Consider the following 15,639-nt stretch of genomic DNA (forward strand, 5'->3'; position numbering starts at 1 on the left):
CATCTTATTGAGTTGGGTGGCATCAATTATAAGTTAACCTCACTCCAATTCTACTTCTTTTGAGTATTTTCCAAATGTACCTACTGAATTATATGCCTGTTAACAGTTTAAAAATTATAGAATCTGAACCTCCCCAGTTTCTATTCTGAAGAATTTCAAATCAATAGAAAAGCTGAAACATAATGAATATGAACCTCATATTCACACCAACTGCTAACATTTTCCATATTTGCTCTCTTTGCACACAGACGGTTTTGCTGGGGAGTGGGGGTTGGCTGATATTTAAAAGTAAGTTGCAGGCATTGTGACACTTTATACTTAAATACTTCAGCATGTAGCTCCAAAGAATAAGAATAATCTCCTACAAAACCAGAATAACATTATCACTCTCAAAAAACTTGACCTTGATACAATGACATTATTTAATATGCAGGCCCTGTTCAAATGTCCCTGTTGTCCCATTAATACCCTTTGTGGCTATTTCCTCCTTTGCAGGATCTGATGATGAATCGCATATGGCATTTAGCTGTCATGCTGCTCCAGTCTTCTTTAATCTTAAAAACCCCCTACCTTCTCTTTGTTCTAAAGACACTGACACTGTTGAAGGGGAAGAGGCCTGGTTGGTGTACATCCGCGCTGCTCAAACTGAGGGGCTTGCAAACCCCTGGAGCCTTTGTTAAAACACCAATGCTGGGCCTCAGTCTCAGCGTTTCTGATTTCAGAAGTTCAGGGTGTTCTGATTTCTGGAGTTCCCATCGTGGCGCAGCGGAAACGAATCCAACTAGGAACCATGAGGTTGTGGGTTCGATCGCTGGCCTCACTCAGTGGGTTAAGGATCTGGCGTTGCCGTGAGCTGTGGTGTAGGTCCCAGATGTGGCTCGGATCTGGCATTGTTGTGGCTCTGGTGTAGCCTGGCTGCAACAGCTCCATTTAGACCCATAGCCTGGGAACCTCCATATGCCACGGGTGCGGCCCAAAAAGACAAAAAGGAAAAAGAAGAAAAATAAAGAATTGGCATTTCTAACAAGTTCCCAGGTAAGGCTGCTGGCTGCTGCCTTGGGAAAACTTTGAAAACGGTTATTATCTAGAATGTTCCACAATTTAGATTTGTCTGTTTTGTCACAATTAGGTTTGGTTTAAACACGTTGGGCTGGAAAACCTCCAGTGATACTGGTCTTTCCCAGTGCATCCCACCAAGGAGGCACAAGACGCCAGTCACTGGTGATGCTAACTTGCTCGAGGGGGTACCTACCAGGTTTATCCACCAGTAGAGTAGAAACTAGTGCTCAGCTTCTCCTTGAGATATTATGGTACTGACTTACTAAGGGAATTTTATTTTTTTATTTTTTATTTTTTTGCATTTCTTTTTTTTTTTTTTGTCTTTTTGCTATTTCTTTGGGCTGCTCCCACGGCATATGGAGGTTCCCAGGCTAGGGGTCGAATCGGAGCTGTAGCCACCGGCCTACGCCAGAGCCACAGCAACGCAGGATCCGAGCCGCATCTGCAACCTACACCACAGCTCACGGCAACGCCGGATCGTTAACCCACTGAGCAAGGGCAGGGACCGAACCTGCAACCTCATGGTTCCTAGTCGGATTCGTTAACCACTGTGCCACGATGGGAACTGCACTAAGGGAATTTTAAAGAAAACGAAGAAAGCCAGCACTGACCTGTGTATCCAATATTTATAATACAGAGGAAGAACGCCATTGGGCCCCTCCTCCTGAAATGTGTCGATCAGTTTCTCCAGCACGGTCACAGTTCGAGCGATGAGATAATCAGCTCTTAAGGGCTTCAGGCCTGCGCTGTGTTGCTTATTGTATTCTGTGATGAGGTCGTTGATGCATATGGTAGGGTTGCTGTTAGTCACGTTAAAGCCACAGCCTGGACAAAAACCAACAATTGAAAACATGAGCAACTCAGTCTAATAAAGGCATCACACATTTCTCTCAGCCACCTGGAAAGTTTTTACTGTCAACTTCCCGTTTCCTTGTCCTCATTTCGAGTTGTTTCTGGACGCTTAGAGAATGACTTAGGTCTTTGAGCCCATCTTCCTTTCTCATCCTTCCTTTATTGTCTTCATCAAGCTGGGACCATTCCAACCTTACTACAAATAAGTTGGGGGAAAAAAGCAAGCCACACAGTGAGCTCCCCTGTGGCTCAGTGGGTTAAGGAGTCAGTGTTGTCGCTGCTGTGGTTCTCGCTCTAGCAGTGGTGCAGGTTCAATCTCTGGTCCAGGAACTTCGACACCCCTCAGGCATGGCCAGAAAAAAAAGCAAGCTGCTTTTGACTCAGTTAAGCAGACGTTCTGTATCAGACTAAACAGGGTTGCTTCTGAACCCATACCTCCGGTGGTCTAGCCAAGGACTGTCGTTCTTCCCTGAGCCCGAGATAAAATAAAATCTCTTGTTTCCTTTTCTACTTGAGTAACGGAGCACATGCTTGAGAATAAAGAATTTTATTCAGGTCTTAAGGAGTAAACGCTGGATTCAGAGATTTCAGACCTTGGTCATGGCATCACCCTAAAATACATCTTTTAATACTGTATCCTTGGCGGTCTTGGGTCACACTGTTGGCAGAGGGCCCCACTGGTGTCCAGCGGGTCTGTTACAGGCCCAACCCAGGGCCTCAGCAGAGGGCGTTACTGGCTTATCTCGGCTGTCCCCTAATACCGCCATCCTCTGCAGGAGAGGTTGGTCCGCAGAGAAGCTGAGCTTCGTTTTCAGCAGGGCCCTGGGTCACCCTCAAAGAGGCCTTCAATGAGAAATGAAACACTGCGAGGCAGTGAGACTGACGTTTGTTCAGGACCTCTGAGACCAAAAACAATTCCCCAAAGGCAAGAATGATGACATTGACAATAGCAGTATTTTTGGGTAAATGTTCTGAGCCATTTTCAATGTGATGGGAAGGATTGACTGGCCCCGGATTTTTTTTTTTTTTTTTAAATATACTTGCTATTAAAAATACAAAGCAAGGTAAATTACATCTGGGGGAAAAAACAAGTAACTATAGCAACGGGATCAGAATCTGCATTTGTTCCTTTGTCCTTTCATTCAAGAATATACACAATAGCTGAAGTGCCTGTGGAGTAAAGGCATTGCATTGAGTGTATAAAGTGCTCAAAAATCTCCCATGTATTCAGAAAATCCAGCATCCTAGGGAAAATAGCAAGAGGGACCACTGCTAAGTTAATTTAAGGGTGGGTGTCCTGGCAGTCTTTCTTGCATTCTTAACTTGACCTTACCAGGCCACGGGAAAGTTGCTTTCATTTGGACCCTCAGAAGGTGCTCCAGGGAGTTCCTGCTGTAGCGCAGCAGAAACAAATCCAACTAGTATCCATGAGAAGGCGGGTTTGATCCCTGGCCTCGCTCAGTGGGTGGGGATCTGAGGTTGCCGTGAGCTGTGGTGTAGGTCGCAGAGGGAGCTTGGATGGTACCCAGAGCCCATCTTCTGACAACCCTTGGGGGGCTGGGATTTACATGCACCTGTGTACAGCTGTGGCATGGGTTTGCTCCCTGGCCTGTGAATTTCACATGCCGTAGGCACAGCCAGAAGGGAAAAAAAAAAAAAAAAAGAAAACAATTGTTTGATGAAATATCAATCCGTTGGTTTCCAGGGGCATAGACAGGAACACTAGTCCCTTTGAAAGGCTTTCTGCCAGTCGGGCCTGTTCTGCATGCACACTGTGTTCTAGAACTCAGGACTCAAGGAAAGAAAAAGTAACCCCATGTGATAAGGCACTCCCCTCAATGTAGCCATGTGGGAACCAATTTTATTTTTATTCGGATAAAAATTCCAAGGGAGAGGTTTTAAAAACTTACCGACAAGTATGTAAAATGTTTCTCCCATAAGTGTCGAGTTAACCAGAACGCCACCGAGCTTCATGAGGTCATTGTAATAAATATCGTTGGGCCACTTCACCCGTAAGTTGATGTCCTAAAGGAAAATCTGTATATTAATCAGGCAGTCACAAAGGGACTAGAGGAGGCTGTCCAGCTAAAAAAAAAAGATGAGCAGAATATTCAAGAAACAAGTGGAATATGGAGATGCATCCTCTCATCTTTTTCGGACGGCTCATCACTTCTGTGGAACAATCCAGTGTGAGAGCACCCTTGGGGCTAGAGGCAAGGAGACTCACAGAACACCTTCGACAGAAATCCCAGTATTCTCCCACCCCCTCACTATCTTAGTGCCAACCACCACCACCATGCCAGGGCTCTCTTCCCGTAAGGAGCTTGTGCTCAAAGAAGGATGGCCCTGAACTAACCAGTGTCGTACAAGCCAGGTAGAAAGGTCTCGAGCAGAATGCTATGGTGCAACTCGTTTTACTGAGTTATTAGAGGAGGTCTCCACAAACTGCCAACAGTCAACGTGGGTAACAGACGTGGACTTGTCCGCTGACCGGCTGCCTCTCCATCCTGAAGGACGGGGCCTGTGCCCCAGTCTCCATGGAAAGGTCCAAGTGTAGGTAGAGCTTTGAACTGGGGTACCCCGACCCCCACCTCCGGCCCCGCCTGTGAAGCTAGGGCACACAGATGGGGCGAGACCCAGTAGGTGTCGGCACTGCCAGGACTCCTGGGCCCGGGACGGGCAGCCAGGTGTGGGCAGAGAAAGCCCATCGGGACACATGAGGCTGGAAGAGAGACACTCAGCAGAATAAAACCAGGAGACCAAGAGTAGCTGAGTCCCACAGGGCTGGCTCTTTGCTCACTGGGGCAGGCATGGCCCCGAGCCCCGTCTCAGTGATAGGGATGGAGTAGGCACAGGTGGTGGTAGAAGTCCCAACAGGGGATCATAGATAAAGAGGGAAACCCGGGGGATGTTGGGAGACCACTGTGAGTTCAGGAAAGACATAAGAACAAGGCAGACTTGCTGGACCAGTGGAGATGCAAGAATTGCCTCAGGTCATTGGCTGGGGGATGGGATGAGGCCCGCATTCAGATTCAGACCCAGGACGAGAGTTTGAAGACCACCCTTCAGCAGATTTGTATACACCTCACCCGACACCAAGGAGGAGATACGACTCCCAGAAAGGAAGAGGAGGGCCTTTCCAACACCCACACCCCTTGGATGATAAAACGGTGGCCCACCGGATCCTCAGGCGGAGCTTCCTTGTCTGCCCGCCTGCATCTCTTACAAGCATCCAATCCTAATGAGTCTGTTTCTTACCTATCACTTTGTCTCTGCTGAATTCCTTCTGGGCAAAGGCTTCAAGAACCTGAACCTTAGTGAGTCCGGACACAGGGTGAGTAACTCGAATTTAAAACCGTGGGTTTAAGTCCCAATCTGGGTTTAGGCTGGGTTCGAGTCCCAATCTGTGTTCTGGCTAGGTTCGGGCCGTTAGTGCTGTCAGTTTCATCAGCACTAGTCTGTATGGTACTTATTCCGAACCTGTGTTGGTTCTAGTATCACCTCTAGTGGGTTCACGAAGGAAGGATTGAGCTTAAAGGAGATGCCTGGCCTGGCTGAGGCTGCACCTCTGGCAAGTGGCAGAGCTGGGATTACAGACCCAGGGCTTTCTGACAGCAAGCCCCCAGGTGCAAAGCCGCCTGCTGCTGCTGCCAGGCAGTCCACTTCTCTCCCTCCAGCAGCCTTCCTTTCACCTTGGCTAGTGGGAACGTGCTTCTGCCCTAGAGAAGCTCCTCTCTCCTATGATGGGAGCTTCATCTTTCTTTTCTGACTAGAAAAGGGTTCTCGATGGAGGGTGGGGGCGAGGGTGGGAAGACCGCCCCCAGGGGACATTGGCAACATTGGGAGACATTTCTGGTTGTCACGGGTTGAAGGGATCCTGCTGGCATCCATGGGGAAACGCCGCCAGTGCTGCTCCACAGCGTGTAACACACAGGATGCCCCGCAACCGGGGTGCCGGCCCACATGTCAGTGGCGCTGAGAGTGAGAAACGCCGGCCTAGAAAATCTGTCACTTGGAGACTGGACCTGGTCCCTCTCCTGACTCCCCTTCTTCCACTTTTCTTTTCTGCCCATGTGCGCCTGTGGCCAGCACAGTCCCTGCCAAAGCCCAGAAACAGCTCCGCCGCCACCGGGCCGCCGCTTACTTTGGCGCTGGCCCTGGCTTCTGCGTCACATCAGATGTTCAGGTCTAGTTAGCTAGCGATGCAATTTACGAAACTGTGGGTTCCCATGCAGTAAACAGGGACGTCTATTCCAAGATGAAGAGAAAGTCCAGGTGCTTATTTGTCTCAGCCATTATTCAAACAGCTGCGACGGGACCCCGTGTGGAAAGCCCATGGAGGCTCTTTGGGACCAACATAAAACTAATCCTGCATACGAAGAGCTGGTTACTTTGTAGGAGCTAGAGCTGGACCACAAATCCATTCATTCCCATGGAATCCTGCTTCCAGGCAAGCTGTGGGAGCAACCACAGAAGTGGCTTAGACATTTAAAGTGCCATATGGTGTCGGAGAAGGAAGAGTCTGTAGTTAGAAGTTTCCGGGCACGGCGTCTGAGGTGGGTCTCCAGAGGAACAGGGACTTGGGGGTGCAGAGAAGAGAGAGGGAGCGGGGCTGTGTGGGTCAGAGGGGTCAGAGCCAGAAGAGACAGCGGGTGCAAGAGCACGCAGCCCAGCACTGTTCTGGAAGGAATAGCGAGCCTGTCCACTGATGCGGCCTCTGGTCTGGAAAGGCGGGGTATGATTTGTGTGCTGATGGTGACCTCTGGCTGGGGACAAGCTGGGAAGGACATAAGAAAGGCCAGCCCTACAGAACAGGAGGCCTACTTCAACCACCTTATAGCTCACTGAGTGAGCTAATTAGATTGTGTTAAAAATAAATACTGAAGAGCAGGTCCTAAAAATTCTCATCACAAGGGAAGAAACAATTTTTAAATAACTATATGAGGTGATGGATATTAATTCAATCTACTGCGGAGATAATTTTGAGATATATACATGCATATATTATACACGTGCACGTATGTGTGACGTCATTCTGCTGTGCACCTTAAACAGAGAGGACCGCTTCTCCACTGAAACACCCAGGACAGGCCCCCTTTGAAAATCAGGATGTTAGCATCCTTCTACAGTGCAGTATGTCGGTTAGATCTCAATAAAACCGACAATGAAATCCCATACAGATAAGGCTGAGCTGGACAACTGCAGAAATGGTGGGAGCTTCTTAAGGAGAATAGGGGGCACACACGCCTGGGTCCCCACCGCCACCCCCGTCCTGCTGCCCCACACCTGGCAGAGCCCTTGCAAACAGCAGGCACTCAAAGAATGCTAAGTTAACAAGTAAATCTACAAGGTCAAAATCAAAACCATGAAAAAGCTAAACAGACTAATTTTAGTTTTATTTTCCTAAGACTAATTAACCTGCTGCTAGGGTTAAAAACATGTCCCCCCCCAACAGAATTTTCTCTTCTCAACTGCTTAGCGCAAGATGAAGTATCTCATGCAGGGGCTGCAGGCTGGCCTTGTGAAGGCTGGTGACCGTCTGATGAGCCCAAGCCCATCAGACACAGCAAGGATGCTGAGCAGCCAGTAATAAATGTCACGCCAGTGACTCAATGAAATTCGGGTCCCACATACTGTGTCTACGAGGACAAGGCCACATGGGAGGAGCTTAAGGGGCAGCAGAGAGGACCGCTTCTCCATTAAAACACCCAAGACGGGCCCCCTTTAAAAGTCACGATCTTAACATCCTGCTTCAGGAAGTAACAGAATAATTGTTTTTAGTCTGAGAGCTGTAGGTGGGAGGGAGGCTGGGAAGGAACTCCCCTTGATACCCATATGAAATTTTTCCATGAAAAAGGAGGAGGGGGATACAGCAGTGGAGCCCGGGGAATGGGAGAATGGAAAGACTGCTCTCTTTTCCTCGCCTTCTTAATAACTGACACCAAAGCATTCGAAAGTAATGATAAAGCAGGCGCATCTGTCCCTACAGCTGGGGGTAGGCGGTCCCAAATAAGCAGGCACATTGAACTTGGGCAGCCACTGACAAAGGACAGCTTTGCTGAGCACAGAGTGTGGTAAATGAAGGTAGGAAATGGAAAGGTTTGTCTAGGTCTATAAAACAAGACTTTTCACTGGAAAAGCCCACAGATAGACCCATCCAAGTCCAATGTGCTGGAGGGAAGGAAGGAAAGAAAGAAAGAGGAAGAAAGGGAGCGGGAGGGAGAGAGGACAGGAGGAAGGAAGGAAAGGCTTGTCTTTACTAGAGTATTTGAGAAGGCTGACAACAGGACTGAAGGGAATTCTGGGAAATAAACACATTCCAGCAAACCTGAAGCAGCTATAAAGCTGAAGATGCTTTTAAAACTGCAGGAGCACTCTGCTGCCAGCTTTACAAAGAGCAGGTGGAGGCTCTACAATGCAGCAGTCATTTGACGCATACAACAAACCCTACCTGAGATGTGCACGCGTGCTCAGGATGTCACGGTGACACACTGCACTTACCTGGTACTGGGGAATGGACCTCACCGCCTCCACGACGGCCAGGGACATCAGATGCTGGACAAACGGGATCCTCTGTCCCAGCTGGGACCTCAGTGGGATGGTGAGAAGCAGCGTAGAAAGAGCGCACCCCACGGGGCTCAGCCAAGCATTGCTTCCCCGCCCTGGAACAGAAGCCCCATCAGGAGACCGGCCGCTCCACCCCATGAACAGACCCAGAGGCACATAAAGCCAGACAGAGAACGTGCCTGCCAAGGACCCAGAGCCATACGTGGGAGACATGCCCCACTTGAATAAACCTGGACTGAGGAAGATGCTTGGATATTCTAGGGTTAACTCAACAACAAAGGGGCTTTTGAAGCCTGAGGCTCTGTTGCCAAACAATTTCCAATAATTAGCATGATGTCTGCCTCTGTGAGCTTATCATTTATGCTTTGATGAGTCAAAGTCCTACACAGTGTCTGAACATCAGTCTTGGCTTAATTCCCGCCACATAGCAATGCGGGCGAAAAGGGAGACAGTGAGTGGGGAAACCAGACTGAATCTATGTTGCGCCAAGGGAGGTCCTGGAAGCCACTTTTTAAAGGGAGCACGATGGCTGATCACTTTGCTGTACAGCAGAAATTAACACAACATTGTGTTAAATCAACTATACTTCAAAAAAATTAAAAAAAAAAAAAGAAGTGATCCTATCGTGATGGTCCCGCAACCCTGTGAACGTATTAAAAACCACAGAAGTTTACAATTTAAATGGGGGGACTGTTTACACTTTAAATGGGGGGACTGTATGGTGTATGGATTATATCTTGCTGTTATTAAAAAAAAAAGAAGCTGAATTTGAAAAATGATCCCTGGAGTTCCCATCATGGCTCAGCAGTAATAAACCCACACAGTATCCACGAGGACTTGGGTTCGATCCCTGGCCTCACTCAGTGGGTTAAGGATCTGGCGTTGCCCTGAGCTTCAGTGTAGGTTGCGGACTGCGGCTCAGATCCGGTGTTGCTGTAGCTGTGGCGTAGGCTGGCGGCTGCAGCTCTGATTCAAACCCTAGCCTGGGAACTTCTATAGGCCATCACTGTGGCCCTAAAAAAAACAAAAGAGAAAAAAAGAAGAAGAGGAAAAATGATCCCTGGGTTATTTTTCTTCAAATAGAAATCAAGAAAATAAAATAATCAAAATGAGAGGTATAATCAAACTTCTACGTCTCTTCTTTTTTTTTTTTAACTGTATTGAGCAGCACCACAGCCTTGAATAAAGTGAACTTTTTTTTTTTTTTTTATCTCTGAGTTATGTTCAAAAGACATGCTCAAGAGAAAGGAGTGAAAAACAGTGGACTTCTTATTTCACTGCTTCTTCTAAGGAGGGCATAAGCGCCTCTGAGAGTTAAAAGCATGTTTGGGCGGGCTTGGTGCCAGCTGAAGGTGGGGAGAGGCGGGGCCAGTGGCCTCCTCTATGACTGAGCTGGATCTCCTGCGGCTGGACCCCAGGTGGGCTCTGGGAGGATGTGGGTCAGCAGGTGGTGGAAACTCTGGGCAGCCCTCGGCCTCTCTGTGGTCACTTTGTGAAGAGGCGGTGATCTCTGCTCACTCCATGCAAATTCCAGTGCCAGCTGAGGTGGGGGCTGGCAGATGGAAGGACTCCCCCCATGTGATACTCGGTATAGACACAGAAGGCCCCTCACAGAGAACCTTCAGGAAAATAAATGCCTCTGTAACATAGTTATTGCTCACACACCGCAGTGCCTAGAGCGTGTCAGAAAGAATTTACAAGATGTAGGTAACCGGAGTTCCCGTCGTGGCGCAGTGGTTAACAACTCCGACTAGCAACCAGGAGGTAACGGGTTCGATCCCCGGCCCTGCTCAGTGGGTGAAGGATCCGGCGTTGCCGTGAGCTGTGGTGTAGGTTGCAGACGCGGCTCGGATCCCGAGTTGCTGTGGCTCTGGCGTAGGCCGGTGGCTACAGCTCCGATTCAACCCCTAGCCTGGGAACCTCCATATGCCGCGGGAGCGGCCCAAGAAATAGCAACAACAACAACAACAACAAAAAAGACAAAAGACAAAAAAAAATGGAGCACCTACGCTCAAGCAACTGAAGATTGGTTGCTTCTTAAAAAAAAAAAAAAAAAGATGTAGGTAACGGAACATTAAAACCATCACAAGCGGATGTCAGCTAATTAATAAACATCTCAGTTTGAGAGGATGCTTTCATTCTACCAAGGTTCAATCTTCGCATCAATTTCCCTCCCTCTTTCTCCATGTCAGGGTGTGGGAAAACACACAACTCCTCATGTGAGTCCTCTCAGCCATCAGCACATGCATTCAATCAGCTCTCTGGCCATGAGAGTCACAGATTTTAGAAAACAAAAACAACAGAAACAGTAACAAAAGATGACTGACCTTTGCCCTGCGTTTGGCGGCCGGCGATGGCTATTAAACCCATTTCCTGCGGCATCTGAAACATCAACCTGCAACAGGGGGGAGAGACTGGTCAGCCAGAACAGGGGTCCAGCAGGGCTTGAAAACCCACGGCTCAGGCCACGCGGGGACACCGCTGGCACTCACTGGCGAGTGTGTGGGTGAGGGGGGGCTGCCTTCCGGGTTGCAGGGGATACCGACCCCCCTTCGCAGCCTCTGTGGTGAGAGCGATGGAAAAGGGGATGAGAAGACACCACTGATATTGAAAAAGATGGGGCTGGGGTGCACGTTTCTGCCCTAGCTAGTCTTCCGTTTATTTAAGACACTGTTAGATTATGTTTCTTTGGAATGTCCCAACAAACTCTTTCTTCCCCCCCGCCCCCCCCATGTGGTGTCCCTTCCTCAAGTGACAACTAGCAATTCCTGACATTTGTTTCTACTTACAGTGTGTTTCCATCCCAACACTAGAGCATAATCATAACAGAAGTTTCTGATTATTCAGAAAACTAATATGGTGGCAGTAAAGCCGTTTAAAAGACACACTATCCCCTGAGAACTAATTATGCTTTAACTATAGTAAATAAATCTACACCTTCTGAGAACTCAGGAGAACCTGGGATCCTTTAGGGCTTGAGTTCGGCTTTTAAAATGGTTTTATTTCAAAGAATACAAACTTTCCTTTGGGGGATCGTGGAAAAGTGCACTATATCTATCTCTCCACCAAACAGTGCTTTTTTTTTCTTTTTTTGTCTTCTTCTTCTTTTTTTTTTTTTTTTTCCCAGAGAAGGAAAAGGAAAAACCCCTCACTCTGAGAATTTCCTGCCAGCTCCACTCTACATATTTAGGGCCAGAGCAGGGAGGTTTTGCTCTGCATTCTCAGGAGTTGCAGACCAGGTATGAACAGGCATGGTTCATGGTAGGATTTATGAAACAAAACAAAAATCAGAATTGCCCGCTGTCGGTGCAGCTGCAGGGGCCCCTTTGAAATACTTTTTTGGGGGAGGGGGGAAGTGGCAAAGGCAGGGATGACTGTAAGATGGTATTTTGTATAAACCAAGTTTTCAAGACGAGACCGAAGGGTTCCCCAGCACCCGGGTGCTAAGAAAGACCATCTCCTTCTCCTCCCGGCTCAGGGAACGGGTTGGAACTTTACTAACGGGAGGAGAAGAAAAACACTGAAAGGCCAAAACCACCACAGCGTCTCTGCTCACCAGCTGGCAGAGGGTCACTGTGCACAGGCCGGGGCAGGAGGAGCCAGAAGGCTCCTGTACTTGGTAAGAAGAGCCGGGCCACGCTGGGCAGGGGCTGGGCTGGGCCGACAGGCACAGGGCATTCCCAGCGAGCAGGCAGCCCTGCTGTCGGTGTGCCAAGCCCACTTCCATCCCACATGAAATACAGCTCCAGAGCTATTTCTCTTGGACACCATGAATAGCCCATTGAGATGGACTATGCCTATACACTGTTGGGCTCCAAGAATAAAGCGTCCTTTTCTTTCTCGCGTCGGGCCGGCAGAAAATTCTAAGAAGGAAGCTTTGTCCACATAGGGAAGGAACATTGTCTTCTAGGAACCCCCTGCTCACCAGAGGGACCCAGCAAGGCTTCACCTGGGCTCCTAAGCCCACGGGCTCTGGGGCGGGGGGTGGCTAACAAACTTTTCGGGGAGGGGAGCTTAGCACATTGTGAGCAGATTGCAAAAGCGCGCTCCACGGCAGGCCGTCTAGGATGTTCTTTAAATAAACACATAGACAGGAGACCATCATGTCTATAGCCAGCGATGGTGATGGTGGGATTAAGTGAGGCGAGGCAGGGGGGGTCAGAAGCCAAGCAGACTTTTCTACAACAAAGAGAAATGATGAAGGGAACATATGCATTAAACTGCTGGAGGTTTGGCAGCAGTTAACAGGGCATATTGATGAGAAGACTGGGCTGGGGCTGCTGAAGGCCGAGAGGAAATTCTGCAAGGAGGGAGACAACGGGGGAAGGAGGTAATGCTTCGTTCGAGACAAGTGGAGGCCGCCAGATTTATTTGTGCTATCTGAGATAACTCTGGGGGCCAAACCACACGGCTCACGGTCAACAAAGAGGCATTTATGAACTTCTGCAAAATGTAAATTCTGCATCTCTGAAAAAGAAGTCGCTAGGTCGCTTTTGCAGAAAGGAGACACCGTAAATGCATTTCCATTCCGAGTTGATGATGTTCTCACCAAAGGAAACAGAAAAAGAGGGGGGGGGGAAGGAGGGGGTTACATAACTAATTCCCTGCCATTTTTTTCCCCCTTTGTTGGCAAAAGCTGTTTAATAAAAGGTTTCTGTGAGCGGAGGCCGAGTGTGTGCACTGTATCCAAAGGGGCATGCGAGGAAGGAGTTCTGGTTTGTACACATCCCCCTCGGGGCGAAACACCCAGAGCCCAAAGGCTCACCTTGCAAACAGGACAGTGTTCCGGCCACTGTGTTACTAAGTACCTACTAGGTGCTCTGCCAACCAGAACGTCCTGCGTTTCACGTGGTCATTGGAATTAAGTTTCAATAATTAACTTAGCTAACCTAGAAGACAGGCCAGTATGACTTAGTGAAAATTCTGAATGAACAAAAGTTTAAATTCAGACCCAGTCAATCTACTTGGAGGATTCGAACCTAAGGAAAGAGTCCACGTTCACCACGGTGCTATAAAAGTAAAAATTTGGAAATAGCCTAAGAGCTCAGCAGGGGAAATGGTTACATAAATTACGGTACTGAAGCCAATGGAATAATTTATAGTCATTAAAAATGATGGCTATGAAGACCAGATAGCCACACAGAAGAAGTGCTTGCAGTGGAAGGCGCACTGTTAAAAGCAGAATACAAAACTCCATATGCTTTTTTCCCAAGTATGTAAAATGCATAGCAAAGGGATGGAGGGAATTTGACAAAACAATAATTGTGTCTCCATTAGGATGATGTTTACATCTTTTCTTTAGCTTTGACTAAAAGATCTGCTTAAAAATAAGATAATAACAGTTACCCACAGCATCCATTTTACTATAACCAATGAGCAAGACCTCACTTGATAAGTAATTAATGAACAGAAATAAATGCTTAAAACCTGTCTGTTCATATGCAATGAGAGCCTCAAAATGTTATACCTTCTGACCCTGTGTTTGTACTTCTAAGATTGACTTTAAAGGAGTATTCAGACGGGGAAATAAAATTTTAGGGACGTTACTATTCATCACAGAATTACACTGTGAAAAATAAACAAGACAAACAATCCATGACAGAGCAATGAAAAAAATCGTAGCACCCCGTGTGAAAAAATATCACATAGCCATTAGTGATACGGGCAAATGTCCACTGAAGGCCGTTAGATGGTTTAATAGGGATGGAAAATTCAATACACAGCATGATTCCAATGATGTTTTAAAATACTTTTGAAAACTGTTAGGAAACATACCAAAATAGCAGCTGTGGTTATTTTGAGGAGTGTAATTATTGGAAAAATACAGGAAAGTACAAAGCAGAAAGATCATCCAAAGAAGTCCTTCTTCTCATAAGAAATGTATATTCTTCTAGATTTTGCCCCTTTGAGAAAATTTGATTTTGGAACTCTTAGAATAATGTTGTAGATATTTAGTTATGGATATTTTTATTATGTTGATAGTTTTTTTAAAAAAAGGCTTAAAACAGCATCATGGTATGATCCCATTTGGACACCTATTTACAGTGGTTACCACCAGAAAGTGGAAGTAAAATTATATGATGATTTTAATTTCTGTGTCATGCTCTTCTATGTAATCTCTGGGTAGCAAGATTTCAAGTGGTTTTATTTTCTTTACACTTTTCTGAATTGCTCACTATTTCTATACTTGGATGCATTCATTTTCCTAATCAGGAAAAAATGCTCAATGAATTCAGCAAAGTAGCAAGATACAAGATTAACATTCAGAAATCAATTGCATTTCTGTATACTAGTGATGAAATATTAGAAAAGGAATATAAAGATACAGTAACTTTTAAAATTGCACCCCCAAAAATTAAATACCTGGGAATAAACCTCACCAAGGAGGTGAAAGACTTATACGCTGAGAACTGCAAAACATTAATCAAGGAAATTTAAGAGGATTCAAAGAAATGGTAAGATATTCCACGTTCCTGGGTTGGAAAAATTAATACTGTAAAAATGGCCGTACTACCCAAATCAATCTATGGGTTCAATGCAATCCCTACCAAATTACCCATGACACTTTTCACAGAACTAGAACAAACAACCCAAAAATTGATATGGAACCATAAAAGACCCGGAATTGCCAAAGCAATCCTGAGAAACAAAAACCAGGCAGGAGGCGTAACTCTCCCAGACTTCAGGCAATATCACAAAGCCATAGTCATCAAGACAGTGTGGTTCTGGTACCAAAACAGACATACAGACCAATGGAACTGAATAGAGAACCCAGAAGTAAACCCAGACACCTATAGTCAATTAATCTTTGAAAAAGGAGGCAAGAATATAAAATGGGAAAAAGACAAGTCTTTTCAGCAAGTGGTGCCAGGAAAACCGGACAGCTGCCTATAAATCAATGAAACTGGAACATACCTTCACACCCTACACAAAAATAAACTCAAAATGACTTAAAGACTCAAATGTAAGACAAGATACCATCAGACTCCTAGAAGAGAACATAGGCAAAACATTCTCTGAAATCAACCGTACAAATGTTTTCTTAGGTCAGTCTCCCAAGGCAACAGAAATAAAAGCAAAAATAAACCAATGGGACCTAGTCAAACTGACAAGCTTTTGCACAGCAAAGGAAACCATAAAAACAACAACAACAACAACAAA

General features: G+C 46.7%; 1 protein-coding gene across 6 annotated transcripts in view; it reads right to left on the minus strand.

Annotated features, from left to right (window-relative positions):
• Positions 1–15,639, minus strand: part of HLCS (holocarboxylase synthetase) — a 200,844-nt gene that overhangs the window by 4,866 nt on the left and 180,339 nt on the right. For all 6 annotated transcript variants that reach the window (XR_007137060.1, XR_007137061.1, XM_047796270.1 and 3 more), the window contains 4 exons: positions 10,806–10,873; positions 8,413–8,573; positions 3,822–3,936; positions 1,671–1,884 (listed from right to left, as the gene is read on the minus strand). Coding sequence is in view for 4 of the 6 variants with exons in the window: in XM_047796270.1 (XP_047652226.1) it covers positions 1,671–1,884; positions 3,822–3,936; positions 8,413–8,573; positions 10,806–10,873 (558 nt within the window). In the remaining 2 variants the exon portion in view is untranslated. The remainder of the gene's footprint in view (positions 1–1,670; positions 1,885–3,821; positions 3,937–8,412; positions 8,574–10,805; positions 10,874–15,639) is intronic.

Source organism: Phacochoerus africanus, chromosome 1 (genome assembly GCF_016906955.1).
Source record: "Phacochoerus africanus isolate WHEZ1 chromosome 1, ROS_Pafr_v1, whole genome shotgun sequence".
Taxonomy (NCBI): domain Eukaryota; kingdom Metazoa; phylum Chordata; class Mammalia; order Artiodactyla; family Suidae; genus Phacochoerus; species Phacochoerus africanus.